Genomic DNA, 18047 nt, shown 5'->3' with positions numbered 1-18047 from the left:
ACTAATCAGCTGCGTAAATATATAGGCTTCGGTTTAACAACAACAACAACAACAACAACAAAACAAAAAAAAAACTGTTACATACCATGTTTACTTCGGACACCATGTCTATGCTGGCGATGTCTATATTCATGCCAACCGCCACCGGAGCCCCTAAAACGAAACAAACGATATGGATATCCTGTAATAATAATAATAATAATAATAATAATAATAATATTGGACAATATTGGAAATGCATATCATTCCTCAGTTAGGTTATATCCCCTTTACAATGCAGCCAAATCACCAGCAATCTGTAATTCACGGGCATTTATTTATTTATTTATTTATTTATTTATTTATTTATCAATTTTTTTTTTGTAGCTTCAGAGCAAATGCACAGGCTGAAATGGGGCTCCTCAGCATCATCAGTGGAAACTGTTAACCAGACTGTGACTAGAACAGGTGGGTTATGGTACAATATGTCAATATAGACATGTCATACAGCATGTGTAAAGTTAAAGTGCGCAATGATTCCATGTCAGCCCCCGAATCCGCTTTGATTTGATGAATAAAAATAAATAAATAAATAGATAGATAGATAGATAGATAAATAAATAAATAAATAAATAAGGGGGTTCAGTGAATCTGAATGTATTAATTCATGCCAGCACTGCGTAGCCTTCATGCATGCTTGAGGATGAATTGACAGTGTTTGCCTGCCACAAGTCACTGCACATCATGCACATCATCACATGCATATTTTAAAAAATGATTCAAGATGCACGTTTTGTTTCCTCACCTCCAAAATCCGGCCTCAGTCGGATATCGTATCCCTTCATCAGTCTGTCCACTGTGTCTTTCACTACAGGCATATTGCTAGGGTCTCTGCTGCGGGAATAAAAAATACAAACGCAACGTTTATTTAAGATGTTCTCCAGAAAACACACACTAACATACTCAAGTGAGGGGAAATCCAAACGCTACAACACACACAAAAAAAACCCCGTAATTATGCCTGATCTTCTTTTTTCTTTCCTTTCCTTTATTCGTTCTTTTCTTTTTTTTTCTTTTTTTACCTTTGCGCGCACACAGCGGTCATGATGAAAGGACATATCAAGAAGATACACTGCGATTTCCTCATCCTGTCCATTGCAATAATTTCGATTATTATTTTTTTATTATTATTATTTCTGGTGGACCAAGCTGAAGGAAGACAGCGCGCGCCGCGCATCCAACTTCAGTCCCAGCCAGTGCAGTAAAGCCGAGCGCGGCTCACGCGCATGCGCACACCCGAGCCTCAAGATCAAAGAGTAGACTCGCTACTGAGGAGTGTGGACACGTTACGTTTTGCTGTCGTACAAAAACCACGCCCTCGGCTTGAAAGTTCTCTGCTCTGATTGGTCGGAGTTAGGTGCTGTAGAGCCTAACGCTTTCATCTCTGAACTGAAACTTTACATTATGGATGGACTGCTGAGAAAATAAAACCAGTTATAGTCACTGACAAGCATTCATATTTACCATATAGCCTACATTTGGTGGTTAGGGATCGACACAGGCTGAGGGGCAGGGGCAAAAAAATAAAAAGGGAAAGAGCAGTTACAAGGCATTTCATCGCATTTTCTTGTATGTAGGGAAACCTATTTGACACTGTATCTCATTTGCTCCGCTGGAAGTGCACCTCTTTTGACACTTCATCATGTTTCCTCACAGGTAGTTACACCCTATAGGGCACTGCATCATGAATTCTCCACTGGAAGGGAATCCATTGTGACACTACATCATGTTTCCTCACAAACAGTTACACCCTATAGGGCACTGCATCACGGATTCTCCACTGAAAGGGCATCCATTATGACACTTCATCATGTTTCCTCACAAACAGTTACACCCTATAGGGCACTGCATCACGGATTCTCCACTGAAAGGGCATCCATTATGACACTTCATCATATTTCCTCACAAGTATTTACACCGTATAGGGCAGTGCATCACGGATTCTCCACTGGAAGGGCATCCATTGTGCCACTCATCATGTTTCTTCACAAGTAGTAACACCCTATAGGGCACTGCATGATGGATTCTCCATTGAAAGGAGACCTTTCAATGACACTTCATTGTTCCTCACTTAGGTACAACCCTTTAGGGCACAGCATCACAGATTCTCCACTAGAAGGGTGCCCATTATGACATTACATCATGTTTTATTTTCTATTTTTGTTAGATTGTACAGCACTTTGGTCACCAGTGGCAGTTTTAAACATGCTTTAGAAATAAAAGTGCCTTGCCTTCCTCAAACATGAGTACAACCAGTGCTTAATTTGTAAATCTGCAGGTCCCAGAACAATAAGAGGGTAGTGATCTGGCAGGTCGTGGGGCACGTGAAAGGTGCTCAAACTTACAGACATGTAAAAGTCCTTCCAGTATTTCACGTAGCCAATGATTTTCAATGCTGATAGGTAGGCCTATGTAACTGATCACACTGGTATAGCGACGTAATAGCATTAGGAACTTAATAGCAGTGAGTGTTCTCAGTACAAAGGGAAACATTTATGGACTGCACATTCTATCAGCTTATGTGCCATCACCTCAGTTAGCTACAAAACACATTTGTCCAAAGCACTTCGAAAACAAAGCTAAGTTTCATACAGTATGCATACTTACAATAAACATTAACTGAACAACATAATCAAGAACAAATCGCCTTACCTAAGACAAAATATTCCACAAAGCTGTCATGTCAGTGGCCTCCTCCTCTTCTTCCCTGTGTCCCTTACGTATCCATGAGCGCACAAATGGCTCGGGATTGAACTTTGTAAGCGGTGGACCCACGATGTTCAAAAACACCAGAGACGCAATGGTGGGGATGAGAAGGGATTCACGATGCGAGCTACAATTGAGATTGATTTTGGAGAAACCCCGCTCGCACTCCACTGGAGATCGGTATGGTATTCACAGTAGCCAACAACTGCCTCAGTCTTTCTGGAAGTTTTCGTCTATTTGAGTGCCTGTACTCCCTAAAAGCCTGCGCGACTGTAAGTGGGCCGTTAACTGTATTTAATTCTGGGCAGTCAATCTCACTTTCAAAGCCATGCACAGGATGACAATGTTTAGCCTCGTAAGCGCTTCTAAAAACTTTCCATACTAGCGTTATCACTGCTAGTCGTGGTAACGGTCACTGAATTGCTTCATCAGTGACCTGCTGCCGCTCGCACTCTTGGAGTCTTCTTAAAAAATGCTGGTAATGATAACTGCTTTCTTTTCGCTATGACATCTATAACACATGCTACATGACTGTAGGTTTCGCTTCGTGAGAACAAATTCAGGTGAACTTTGAACTTTAAATAATTACATTATGTGAAAGAAGCTATTAGCAATATTTAAGCATTTCTATTGCATCTATATTGTTTTGATAATATTGCTGTGAGAGACTTTACATCCAGCTGCAGAGGTGCTGGATCCACATAAAAAAGTTCCGGAACGCAGGTGTGCTATATTTTAGAGGTGGAACTGCCGGAACAGGATCCGGCTCAAATTAAGCTCTGAGTACAACCCTGTAGGGCACCACGTATTGTCCACTGAAAGGGCACCCATTATGACACTACATCATGTTTCCTCACAAGTAGTTACCCCCTATATGGCACTGCATCACGGATTCTCCATTGAAAGGGGAACGTTCAATGACACTTCATTTTTCCTCACATTGGTACACCCCTTTAGGGCACTGTATTATGTATTTTCCACTGGATGGGTGCCCATTATGACACTACATCATGTTTCCTCACACATAAGTACAACCCTATAGGGCACCATGTATTATCCACTGTAAGGGCACCCATTATGACACTTCATTATGTTTCCTCTTATTTAGGGAAACCCTATAGGTTACTGCATCACATATTCTCCACTTGAAGGGCACCAATTACAGCACTTCATATTTCCTCATATGTAGGTATGCCCTATAAGGCACTGCATCTCGTTTTCTCCACTAGAAGGATACCCATTATGACAATACAACATGCTTCCTCACACTTAGGCAAACCCTACAGGGCATTGCATAATGTATTCTCCACCCATTATAAAACTTCCTCTTTCCTCACACATAGGTACACCCTATAGGGAACTGCATCATATATTCTCAACTGGAAGGGAACCCATTATGGCACTACGTTATGTTTCCTCACGAGTAGTTATACCCTATAGGGCATTGCATCACGTATTCTCCACTGGAAGGGAACCCATTACAGCACTTCATCTTTCCTCACATCCTATCTTCCTTTTTCTTTCATTTCCTTCTTTTCTTTTCTTTTTTGTACCTTTGCACGCACACAGTAGTCATGATGAAAGGACATATCAAGAAGATACACTGCACATTTCACATACAGCATACACATACATTTCCTCATCCTCTCCATTGAGATAGTTTTGATTTTTTTTTTTTCCATTTCTGGTGGACCAAGCTGAAGGAAAACAGCACGCACCGTGCATCCAACTTCAGTCCCAGCCATATAGGTACACACTATAAGGCACTGCATCTCATTTTCTTCACTGGAACTGCATCCATTACAGTGCTTCATGTTTCCTTACACATAGGGACATACATTATAGGGCACTGCATCATGTGTTCTCCACTGGAAGAGCACCTAGGGCACTTTATCACATTTTTGTCAACTGTAAGAGCACTTAGTGGGCGCTTTCACTGTCATCAACTCTAGTGACAAAGATTCAACACTGCCTACCTCTGCAATATTGATTTTGCTAACAAGACAGATTAACCAATGTTATTAAACTACAAGAACAAGAGCTAGACGCTGACCAATCACAATATGTCAGATTAATCAGGGGCATGGTTTTAGGTAAATGTGGGGCATTCAAATGAACATGAACCGGACCACCAGTTTTGCAGAGGGTAAAAATATTAAAGAAAAAATTAGGTGCTATGAGAGCTCAAACGGAACACTGCACAGCAATTAAAATCATGCACAACAGGGAAAAAATGGCACAACTACAGCAGAGGCTAAATAAGTACTTAATAACTGCTTAATACAAAACAGAATCAAGAACACAAGTTAATATTGAAATGGAAAAGTAAAACATGATAGTACATTAGTTTATAATAATAGTAATAATAATGACAGTGATAAAATGTGACCATAGAAATCACCAGCACTGTTGATTTATTAATGAGGTGTCACGGCTGTGTTAGTAATGACAAACATAAAGGAGAATTTCAACCATTTGTTTATTATAACACGCAAAGACGTTTCACTGACAATCAGTTTTGTAATTGAATCATTTACCAAAAAAATACGTTGGAGTCATTATATTTGTTTTTCAAATCTGACAGACCAAAACTTATCCCACAAGCAAACTGTTTGTAAGACATAAATAATTAGAAAACATTTGTTCATATTATACAGGTCTGTAGGATGAGTTTAGTGTTTATCAGGAGTGCATATAGTACACAATGTGCATAAAAATACTGTACATAATGTATTATAATTCTGTATTTATACAGTGTGTCAGTTTGTTCCAATTTTAAGTAGGTCTCACTTGAGTTTTCCATACACTGTAGGAAAAAAAGGTACTGGACAGTATTTTTTGATCCCTGAGGTACAAATAATGTAAACATGACCTGGAATGTTCTCAAGCAAGTTTTAAAGCTACACACAATTTATTTTCCTGGATGAAGATTAGAGAGAGTCCATCCTTCTAAATAAGAAATATTTTAAAGGAGTAGTTTGTCATTTTAGAGCCCTCTGCTGCCTGTAATGTGAACATGATTTAAATTAAAACAGAAGCCTTTTGTCTTAAACCCAACCTACCTTAGACACTCTAATGAAACCACACAGATGTTGTGAGATACCATTTAGGAAAACGTAGGCAGAGCTGAAGTGGTCTGTTTGGGGAAAATATACATGTAATAAAGACGTCTGAAATGAAGAGACAAGCCAGGTGCATTGCATGCTGATATTCTGACTCACAGATTTTCTTTTTGATGATCTCTAAAATAATATGTTACAGGTCTTACTGGTCTAGAAGCATGTTTAAAATCTGACCAACTGCACCTTTAATAAAGCCACAAGAATCTATGTGAACATAAATGGAAATCCTCAAACCCAGAATCTTTACTGCTACTCTGAGAAATGTGTTGTGTGGATTAGAACATGTGAGAATCAAATCTCAATCAATCAATCAATCTCTCTCTCTCTCTCTCTCTCTCTCTCTCTCTCTCTCTCTCTCTCTCTCTCTTGCTCTCTCTCTCTCGCTCTGTCTTTGAGATTTTGGATTTTCTGCATAGGATGGAGAAAGTGTTTTATTTTTCATCCAGTGCTCTGAGGTCTGGCTCTCTAGAGAGGGATCTGAAAGCACTGGTTCAATGTTGCATCACCAATTAGGGCTGAGGATTAGATCATCACTGTTTTTCTTACTCACTCAGCCACAGAAACAGGCAACATTTTCCATGCACAGGCTTAAGGTACAGCAGAGAGGAACATGGGGCATGGGTGTGATCACAGACCCATATGGGTGACAGAATACACGTGCTTGTCAAGCTGTCACATGGGCCTGTGCTCCCTCAGACCTCATCAGACCTCAGACAGGAGAGGAGAGTGAAAAAAGAGAGACAGAAACAGTCAGAGAACAAAGGGAGAGCGAGCTCAAAGGAGAGCAGCAGATATTCTTCTGCACACTGCACACTGGAGAAACTCAGTCCATCTCCCTGTAGAGATAAAACACACAAAGACACAAACACAAGATGAGCAAAGATTACGTCTCTCAGAGCGAGCGCGGCTCGTCGCCTGCACCGTGACGTCAGTGATTAATGTTTGATGAAAATCATTTGTTCTCGGTGTGAAATCATGCCCGATGGTGTACTGGGAGAGAGAAAAGGGTTGTGCAGTGCCTTTCAGAATAATGTCAGTCCTGCTGCTGTGTCATTTTATCTGAGCTGCAACAAACCTGAAACCAAACTGCATACAAGAACATTGATTCAAAACACAGGTCTGTGAATATGTACTGCTCTTTTACGTTCTCAGCAAAACAGGGTACTAAATCGTGCATTTTTCACTCAGGTGGTTCCCTCAAGTGTACATCTTTACCTTTAGTGTGTATAGTGCATGGAGCGAACCTTTCTAGTTGCAATCAAAATGATTCAACCCCCATTGCAAATCAGTTTTATTGACAAAATGGACAGACTTTCAGCTGTTCGCAATGAACAAATCAAACAAAAGAAGTTGAAATAGTTTAACACAACGAATGCTTCAAGTGGTTTCACCAAATTCAACTGAAAATGCAACTTATAATGAATTCTCTAGTCTCAAAATTATTCAACCCCTTCATAGCAAGCATCTTTGGTCCTTAGTAGAGCACCCTTTTGCTGTTATGACCTGCTGCAAATAAGATGCATAGCTTCTGGCAGCGTTCCTGAGGAATTTTATCCCATTCCTCATGAGCCATGGCCTCCAGTTCAATAATATTCTTGGGTTTGCGTGCTGCAGCCGTCTTCTTCAAATCCCACCAGAGATTTTCTATGGGGTTCAAGTCAGGTGACTGTGATGGCCCTGTAGAATCTTCCAGGACTTCTTCTGCAACCAAGCCTTGGTGGAATTTGAGGTATGCTTGAGATCATTGTCCTGATGGAAGGTCCAATGACGCCCAAGCTTCAGCTTCCTCACAGACGGCATGACATTTTTTCTCCTAGGATTTCATGATACTTCGATGAATCCATCTTGCCTTCCACACGCTGCAGGTTTCCAGTGCCAAGGATGCAAAGCAGCCCCAGAGCATCACCGAGCCACCACCATGCTTGACTGTGGACACAGTGTTCTTTCTTCAATCTTCTTCCTCCAAACATACCGCTGATCCATCGTGCTGAAAAGTTCCAGTTTTGTTTCATCGCTCCACAGACAGAATCCCAAAACTCCTGTATCATATTTATATGATTTAGAGCCGACTTTTCTTGTGCTTTTGGTCAGTAGTGGCGTACGTCTTGGAGTTCTGGCATGGAAACCTTCTGCATTTAGTACACGCCTTACTGTGCTCACTGAAACCTCAGTGTCTGTTACATCATCTCTTGCTGCAGGTCTTTTGCTCAAGGGTTTTTCACAACCTGCCTTCTCAGAAATCTGGTTGCACCCCTTGATAGCTTCCTTTTTCTGCCCCGTCCAGGTAGTGTACACTTAACATACCCCTAGCCAGTTCAGGTATTTCATGTGTTCCAGCTCAAGCACACCTGGTGCAACTAATGAGATCCTTGATTAGTTGCATCAGGTGTGCTTGAGACAACACCTGTTTTGTGCTGTTTTGAGAGATTCTGTTCAGGGGGTTGAATAATTTTGAAACTGGACAAATCATTATAAGTTTAATTTTCAGTTGAATTTGGGGAAACCACTTGAAGCATTCGTTGTGTTGAACTATTTCAATTGCTTTTGTTCGATTTGTTCATTGCAAACAGCTGAAAGTCTGTAAATATTGACAATAAACCTGATTTGCAATGGGGGTTGAATAATTTTGATTGCAACTGTATTTACCCTAAATTATTTACAAGGTACTACAATCATATTACCATGTACAAGATACACACTAGAAGTTACAAAAGCTGTGTCTGCTTCAGGATACCACCCCAGTGGAACCCTGAGGAAAGGTACACTGAGAATGTACCTCATATTCTCATGTTGAAAGGTACTGTACATCGCTATTCTATAAGGTTATACAACCCAATCCACATGTTCAACACACAACAAACTCTATTGTACAGTAGAATTTTGTTGATGAACGTTGTAGCAATATAAGCATGTAGAGTTCAGAGTTTACAGTAGTGTTTACAGCATAGTTTATTGTCTTTTTGGACTTTTTTCCCCACAAAAATTGTGAAAGCTTGCTGGAGTTTGCAGTGTGTTGCCATTGTTAGTGGCAGAGGAACAGTTTGTGTTGCTGCTTCACTGAGAAACAGAACGTCCGGGGGGTTTTTTGTTTACTGTAATAATGTAATCCAGGATTAAAGGTATAATCAGCAATTTTGGCAGAAGCTAATGGTTTTGAAATTCAGAATTCGATCAAGCCACCTAGACAAAAAATGCCTGAATACTAGTGCAAGAGACAGAGCTGTCTCTTTTTGATTGGCAAGTGAATACAAGCTCCTCTTTGCACTGATTGCTTGGATATTGTCTGTCTCCATTTTTTGTTTACTCCCGTTCATAGTCAGGGGCTTCACAGAGACAGACTTTCTCCTCTGAGCTGATATTTTATTAGAGCTGACAGAATATGAGAAGAATTTCAGCAAACATGAAAAAAATTGTTCTTTAAAAAAATATAATAATTCTCTGTTCATAGGTACTATATCTGATGTACAGCTGGGCTAATAAATTTACATACCCCTGTAAGTAAAAAAAAAAAAAAGAGAGAGAGAGAGAGATCATTAAAACAACTGAGGGAGTCGTACGCAACTATTAAAGGGTCAAAAGGTAAAAACATTCACTGATGCTCAAGAAGGCCACACATTATGTTAAGAGCCGGTGGGGGGCAAAACTTTTGAACAGGATGATTGGTGTCAATTGTTCTTATTTTGTTTAAAGATCTTATTTTTTTTCATGTAGTGCTACCCTTCAGAAGCTACATAAGATATTTACATGTTTCCCAGAAGACAAAATAAGTTTACACCAATCATCCTGTTCAAAAGTTTACACCCCCCTGGCTCTTAATGTATTGTTTTGCCTTCTTGAGCACTAGTGAATGTTTGCAGCTTTTGTAATAGTCGTATACGAGTCCCTCAGTTGTCCTCAGTGTGAAAAGATGGATCTGAACATCATATAGTCACTGTTGGAAAGGGCTCAAATATGAAGAAGATGCTGGAAAAGCAGTGAATGTGCAGGACCTGGAGGATTTTTCTGAAGAACAGTGGGCAGTTTAACTGCTCAGGATAAACAAGGGACTCAAGAAGAACTATCACAAAACATAAACACAGACGTTGATCATCCAGGTAACGACACACGGTATTAATAATCAAGCGTATGTAAACTTTTGAACTGGTTCATTTGTGTAAATTCAGATATCACTGTGTCTTGTGGACTTTATGTAAACATCTGTTATGTGAAATAGCTGATTCAGGGCAGTACAAAATGCAATAAAAAAACAAAATGCAATTTTAATGATCTCTCTTATTATTATTATACATTTTTTTTAAATTATTAACATTTTGCAGATTCTCCGAGGGGTGTGTAAATTTAGGAGCACAACTGTATCTATTACATTCATATTATTCACTTCGAGTCACTTTAGATAAAAGTGTCTGCTGAATGAAGAAATGTAAACGTATTATTTGTGGATGGTGCTGAAAACCATTGATATGATTCGCCTTACAGGTAAACGCCCTTACTGGAACAAGAGTTGAGTTCTAACCTCATCCACTGAAAGAGCAGAGTCAGTCCCTTCGGCTCTCCTGGATTTGTCAAGTCAGTCCCGAGGCAGTCATTAATTATTCATGTAATTACACACACACTAGCTCTAGATGATGGGACACGCTTCTATTGTTTTAAGAAAACTTGAGCTCATGGATTAGTTTCACAGATGAAATAAAGCAGTTCACTGCACTGGAGGGGAAAGCATCAAAGAAAGCTGGAGTCACGTCAGCTCCCGAGTTCATTGACTCAGCTAGTGGTGAAGCTTGTCAGAGTACTGACTTTGCAGTGACCTGTTTTAGTTTTAAACTGCAAGTCCAAAAGTAGAGAAGAAAAAAAAAGGCAGGGTGTGCGCTTAATCAAAGATAAGGGTTGTGTGCTGAAGTGGACCGTACCACCTCAAAGCTGACTATTTCCCTATGAGGTTAAAGCCTGCACTGTTTTATTCTTCTTATACCACAGCAATTTAGCAATGCTAATAATTTATTTTTGAATATTTATTACAGAACACATCATACTTTTTATCTGCTTACAGTTACATTTAACATTGTGCAACATCCGCAAAACAAGTTAGTTCCCGTTTTCGCTTATAGCAGCTATAAACAGTAGTTCCCTCACTAGACAAAACCTCTTGTTTTCTCTTTCTGGAAATTTATAAGAGAAATAAAGCAGCTTTTCATGTTACCAAGGAACCGGAAAACCCTTCATCTAGAAGATATTGGTGGATTCCTTCAATAAATGTTAAATAACTGTTTCTCTTCAGAAAACATCACCATGTCAATGATTACACACATTTTTTAAAAAAACCATTTACCTTGAGTATCTTGCATATAAGTCTCTGTGTATGTTGTACCTATAGAAAGGATAATGTATTTGAATAAGTGCATCAAGGCTACGGTAACTCAAACAACCCCTCTTTATGACCATGGTGAGCTGAAAAGCATCTCAGAAACCTCAACACCACCCCATCCGGTTCATTTCCTGTCTGAAAAGAAGAGGAATCTGAGGCTACAGTGGGCACAGGTTCACCCAAACTTCTCACTGGCAGTGGAAAAACATCACCTCATCTGCTGAATATCGATGTTTGCTGCGACATACAGAGGGTAGAGTCAGAATTTGGTGTCAACAGTACAAATCCATGGTCCCAACCTATCTTGTGTCCTCAGTGCAGGCTGGTGGTGGTGGTGTAATGGTGTGGGGAATGTGTTCTTGCCAATGTTTTTCCAATCTTCCCAGGAGATCAGCAGTTTCTGAATACTCAAACTCAAACCAGCACGTCTGGCTCCAACTTTCATATCTCAGTCAAAGTCTCTGAGATCATATTTCATCCCTCATTCTGATGTTTGATATGAACATTAACGGAAGCTCTTGACCTGTATCTGTATGGTGTTCCTAGTGAAGTGGCCAGTGAGTGTATATATTGTGTGTTTGATACTGAAATAGCCCATATTCACTTGGGGAAAAACAAGGACACACAGTTGATGTGAAGGAGAATCTTTACAGGGCATCTTGATGTTTATTTTTGGCCTGTGCTAATCTTAATAACCCGGCTGAATACTCAGGGTGTCTGAAGTGAATTATTGGTACACATATGATTAATTAAAGCCTGTCCTTATTCCCGTTAAACAGCAACACTGTAATTGACGACAAAAATCTTTCAACGAAGTTGTAAGACTGTAAAATAGTTCTGTTTACAAATGATCCGTATCTTTCTGCAATGACATTAACCAAGCTTGGTCTGGTTTGGTTAATTAGTGGAATAAATGAGCGTTATCACTCGGATGACGAAAACGTGTGAGATGACAACATCACCCGCTGTAGAAATTAACTGCCTTTTTTTTCTTTTTTTTTACAACCCTGAAATCACCTTCTGAATAAAAGAAGAATAAAATCTGTTCTCCTCGGCTGGACCGTAAACTGTGAGTTCCAATAATTTACTGTGCTTTAAAAAATGGGTAAAAAAAATAAAAGGGATGAATATTGCCATTTTATTCATTTCATCACAGCCCTATATTTCTGTATTATACTGTAATATGTAACAACTGTTCTATTCTGCCTACCCTGCATAGGAATGATTTTCTCACCTGGCCCACTTGTTAGTCAAGCTCTATAGTTGTGCTCTACTTTACAGTTTGTGGAAATTAAATTCAGCATGCCTGAAGAATAGGAATGTCCAGAACAAGCCAAAAGCCCTGCCCTTCAGGTAGACACATACACCCCTGGGCAATAAAAATGGGCCAAGCCCAAAATGGCAATATATTAAGCATTTAATGGTCTTAACAAAAAACCATTGGGCAAAAAATTAGCAAGAATTGAACGAATGCACTACTGAGACCTGCTGTGCCACCATTTTGTCATTTACTTTTGCTGCAGTGAACTGTTTGGGGAAAAGCTAGAAACAAGGAAATTTCCTTATACAGTGTTTTTTTTTTGTACGCAAAAATCATCATTCAAACTAACACGTCTGGGTGTACAAAATGAAAACAAATTTTAATAATAATAAAAAAAGATCTCCACAAGTTTACCCAGGAGGCTCAAACGTTTAACGTTACAGTTACATTTATTAGAACTTTTTTAGGGGGGGGGGTTTCCTCAACCTCCACTAGTGTGTAACATCCACCTGGATGGATGCGACAGTGGCCATAGTGCGCCAGAACCCCCGCCACACACCAGCTATTACTAGAGAGGAGAGATTGATATAACCAATTCAAATATGGGGATTATTAGGGGACCATGATAGAGAAGGGCACTGGGTGAATTTCATCAGGACACCAGGGTTATACCCCTACTCTTTTTTGCAATAAGCGTCTTGGGATTCTTTTTCTGCCACATCCGAAAGATGGTGCTGTTTTTACAGTATAGTGTCCCTGTCACTATACTGGGGCATTAGAACCCACACAGACCACAGGGTGAGCGCCCCCTGCTGGCCTCACTAATACCACTTCCACTAGCAACCTTAATTTTCCCCAGGAGGTCTCCCATCCATGTACTGCCCAGGCTCAACCCTGCTTAGCTTCAGTGGGAAACCAGTCAAGAACTGCATGGAGATAAAAGATATCAAAGGGAAAAGCCATCCAATACTAATTTACTTTATCTATTTGTTTAATTCTTGTTAATTTCCTGACTAATGATTTTTTGTTCAGACTATTAAAAGCTTCACATTTTGCCATATTCATATTTTGCTTCACATTGTCTGGAATGAACAGATAATATGTTCTAAAAGATACACATACAGATTATTTTTGGTCTCTCATCAGTGGTTTGCTCCATGAACATGACCTTCGGTATACAGTATAAATTTGTACATTCATTGCAAGGTTGTTGTTGTAGTTTTTTTTTTTTTTTTTAAATGAAAGTTCTCCATCATTATTAAAAATAAAATCCTCGTGGAAAAATTATATTGCATTATAATGAAATGCAGCTTAAAAGACCCTATTTTAACTAGCAACAGCACTGCATCCCAGCTTTCTGGAATGGAACCAACCCCAAATATTGTTCAAATATTGTTGTCAACTATAAACTACAGTTCCCTGAATCTGGGAAAGAAATTGTTGTTTTGAAACATATTGAGCTTACTTATTAAGTTATATTAGATAGATAGCTTTCCAGATAGTTCCACAGGGCACCTGGCTGAGATCAGTTATAACCTCATATATAGGGATATATAGTTATATAGGGATATAACTTCCAGTCTAGACCACCAGTTCAAATCCGAATATATAAAATACACAGATATTTGGAGCACTAAACAGATCTAGATACAGATATTGTCATTATGATATACCCCTAATGAATACACACCTCAATTTCTCCACGGTATCCTTGCTGAGGTAGATGTACCAATAGAAGATGTTAAAGAGGGCGAATGTGAGTGGGAAGAGCACGCGAGCATACTGGTCAATGACACTGGGGCCAGCCAGCGTAACGTTAGGTGGGATGGCTGAACCCTGCTGCAGGAAGATGGGCAGGCGCATTTTTGGGGCTTCTGAAACTGAGTTCATCCTCCTTCTTTGTCGCTCTCCGGTGCTTGTGTCAGATATCGTCTAGAACCAGAGGAATAAACATGTGAATACGTTTCTTACTGACTACGTTTATATGGACAGCAATAATTTAATTATTGACCTTATTCTGAATAAGACAATATTGTGATTAAGGTGTTTACATGAGTCGCTTTTAGAACATTCCTTTCATGTTCCTGTTTTACATGTTATAGAACATAGATCGATTAATGTCACACGTCGTTACGTCCCCACGCCATGCTGTCCGACGTTCCCTCCAGAATTTCACGTATCGACATACAGTTGGTTTTCGTTATGGTACCCTATACGGTTTTGGGTGTTTCGTTTTTAATTTTACGAAAGCTTCAAGCGCAGTTCATTATTTGTCATGTTATACGTGCAAATAGATGACTGATTGAAGTCGTGGGCTGCGTCCGAAACTCTCACATGACATTAATAGTGTGATTAAGGTGTGTACATGTCTGTAATGTACTTCCATAATGCGACTAAAATAGGAATACTCCACATGTCTTAATTCCATTTGTGTTTACTTCGAGTATGACTTTAATCAGATAAAGGTCATCAATAATCGCTGTTTACATGACAGTTTCTTAATCAGAGTATAGTCTTAATCGGGTTAATATTGGATTATTGCTGTCCATGTGAACGTATTTATTGATAACTGTCACACTTGTTCATTTCCTGTTTACTTACTGGTTCGCACTATTTAAGCACATCCATTCAATGTTGCAAAGCTTTGCCTTTCTCTCAAGTTGTGAGGCATGTTTTTTTTTTTCTTTTCATACTGTACTCAGTGTTTTACTACTCTTTGGATTGCCCTTTCATTTGACGATATGTCCCATTAGTGTGTTTGTCCGTTGCCGGCCTAACAACTTTACATTTTGAATTTTATTTCAATATGCACATGGACCCTTGCTCTTCTTAACTATATGTTACAATAACTTTATCGGCATAAATTTTGTGTAATTGGTCATTGACTGAATTTCCACTAAGACCAGGTGTCTTATGCTTTAAACATTAGCTAGTTTAACACAGAGGCACATTTGTCATATATTTATACTGAGCAAGATTCTAGACGGAAGAGGGTTATTGGGAATCAAAGAAATCCTCTCAAAATATGTCAACAATCACTACTTATGACTACTTTAGGGGGGTAAGATGTGCAGTTAGGATTGTAGGTTGGACAGACATTTTGAGCCGATATGTCCTTTTATACTTCACTCAGAAGGTTTATTCCTTATGTACTGTACTATATTAAACTGAAACTGAATCTGTGTATTAATTTGTACAGACGCTGTCTATTGTTAGTTGTTGTTTTTTTTTCAGCGTGGCTTCATGCAGATTATATAATTAATTTAATTTTTAAATTTCGCTGTTGTCAATGTTGCTTTGTTTCTATTGCTGGTAGCATTAATACTGTAAGCCAGTTAGCAATAGGCTAGTCAGAAGTACTGTAATGTGGCTATGACGGCAACAATTAGCAATTTTTCTTAGCAACACAGGCTACTATCAAGCAATATGAAACACTTTGCTTATGTTTATTCAATTAAAATATAAATTCAATTCATTTAAGTAACAATTCAATTCAAATTTATTTGTGTAGCACTTTCAACGATTGAGCATTTCTCCAGTTATTATTTCTTGGCACTACAGGGACCTTGGCGGAAAATTTGTAGCGCTTTCTGTGAAACAGCTGCTAATGTGGTTACAGAATGCCATTTAAAAGTACGTCAAAAGTATGTACACCCATGAACATAAACTGCGTTATTGACTTTAAATACTTTCTGCTATTTTAGAGTAATAATGAAAACATTAACAAGCCCGGGCATTACGACGCTCACACTCACCTGATTTCTACTACACCTGCTTTCTGTTGTTCTTGCAAGCATTTGGCTTATTTAAAAACTGCTTGTTCTATTTGCAAGGTTTTCTGTCTGAGCATTATTACATAACAACTGTTTCCCTGGTTTGACCTTTTTTGCTTTTGAACGTTTTTTTTTTCTTCTTCTTCTTCTTTATTGCTCTGTTTGCATGACCATTTGACCTACTGCATGTTATATTCAGTTGTATTCAATTTAAGATTTGAATACAGATTAACCTCGTGCTATCGTACATCCACCTGCCTCCGATTCATGATAAACCTGATGAAATCAATATTAACAATATAAACCCGCATAATCAATATTATGTAGTGACCAAGAAAATTTATCTTTACATACTCTTGGCATCTTTTCAACCAGATTCATGGTCTCAAATACACTGAGATCCTCATTGCTTCTGCTAATCTCTAAATGAAAATGACTTGTTTCATGCTTCTTTTTTTTTTAAATAATAAAACCCTACTTATTAAATACAGTGCTTTTACCCATCATGAGATGTTTATTGTGTGACACCATGGTAACAAAAAAGCCTTTTTATACACCATCAATTTACTAACCCAGCTGATATTAATTTGCTTACAGATTTCATTCAGCTGGTTCCTTGCCTTACCTTGCCTTGGAGAACTGCTTTTTCTTAGCGTGTTCAATACTTTTTTCTTGTGTCATTCCACTCTATTACACATAATTTCATTTATGGAATTTAATGTTGTGAATTCTTTATATTTTAGGATTTCTTGAGTTAATACTGATGTCTCGTGAAAATTTCATGTGAATAACCTCATTGGAAATATATTTACTGAAAAAAATGCTGACGCGTCCAATACTTATTTCCCCCACTGTATACACTTTGTTTCAGAGATAAATGTATACATAGGCATTAAGTTTACTATTTAAATTGGTCTTAAAATCCAATTTCGACCATAATGGTGTACACTCCCACCTTCTCTCTCACTTTCTATTAAGATCCCTAAGTATAATAAGACCCTTTGGGTCTTTATGACCATGAATGTTGGTGCTACAATTAAATATTGCTACCAACTTTCAAACAATGACCTGAGCAATGGAAAGAACTAGAACAGAACAGTCAAAATAAATACAGCGTCTGTGGCCACATTACACATACACACCCCTTTTCCTCCTCCAGAATGCGTCAGAGAGCAGGAAAAGGGGAGTCATAGAGTGGCATCTCAGGTAGGAGAGATTACACAATAGTCATGCAGCGTAGTTCTAATATGGTCGCTATTTTTAAAACACCAGGCGTGAGCCGGTCACACGGGCGACGTTCTCTGGAGACAGCACATGCTTGTGCTATTAGCATATCCAGCTCAGGGCTGCAGATACGAATCGCAGATGTGCTCAGCCTGTTACAATGCATCGAGGAGTGTCTTGCAAATCATCCAGTAAATTAATTTCTCCTGTTCGTTTTCCTATGCAGCACACTTGACACGACTCTGGGGCCTACCATGTGGCACAGTTCACAAACAAACAAATGGTGTGGGCCAGAAGGCAGCCACCTCCTTGCGAGTGTTGGCTCATCTTCATGCTCCTTCTTACGCCTGCGCCAGAACGCTGTTGCCCCGCTACAATAACCTTTGGATCGCTCACGAGGGGTTCAAGCCCAGATGTCTATGAAGCTGTTCTCTGGCAATATGAGCTGCGAGCTTTATAAATAAATTGAATTATTGCTTTCACATCTGCCTCTGTCAGTGTGTGTTAGTCTAGTGCATGTGTGAAGCTTTTAAAAATCATCCAGGGAGTAGTAGCAAGTC

At 39.1% G+C, this 18047-nt stretch overlaps 1 protein-coding gene across 2 annotated transcripts in view; it reads right to left on the bottom strand.

Moving 5' to 3' along the window:
* The window catches only part of gabrb2a (gamma-aminobutyric acid type A receptor subunit beta2a), a 67374-nt gene extending 66079 nt beyond the window's left edge, over positions 1 to 1295 (bottom strand). For both annotated transcript variants that reach the window (XM_017484657.3, XM_053685476.1), the window contains exons 1-3: positions 1062 to 1295; positions 785 to 873; positions 86 to 153 (exon numbers count right to left, since the gene is read on the bottom strand). In XM_017484657.3, the coding sequence (XP_017340146.2) occupies positions 86 to 153; positions 785 to 873; positions 1062 to 1216 (312 nt within the window). In that variant the 5' untranslated portion in view covers positions 1217 to 1295. The remainder of the gene's footprint in view (positions 1 to 85; positions 154 to 784; positions 874 to 1061) is intronic.
* Positions 1296 to 18047: the final 16752 nt, after the last annotated feature.

This window comes from Ictalurus punctatus, chromosome 14, assembly GCF_001660625.3.
Source record: "Ictalurus punctatus breed USDA103 chromosome 14, Coco_2.0, whole genome shotgun sequence".
Lineage (NCBI taxonomy): Eukaryota > Metazoa > Chordata > Actinopteri > Siluriformes > Ictaluridae > Ictalurus > Ictalurus punctatus.
This window is presented reverse-complemented; position numbering and strand designations above follow the sequence as displayed.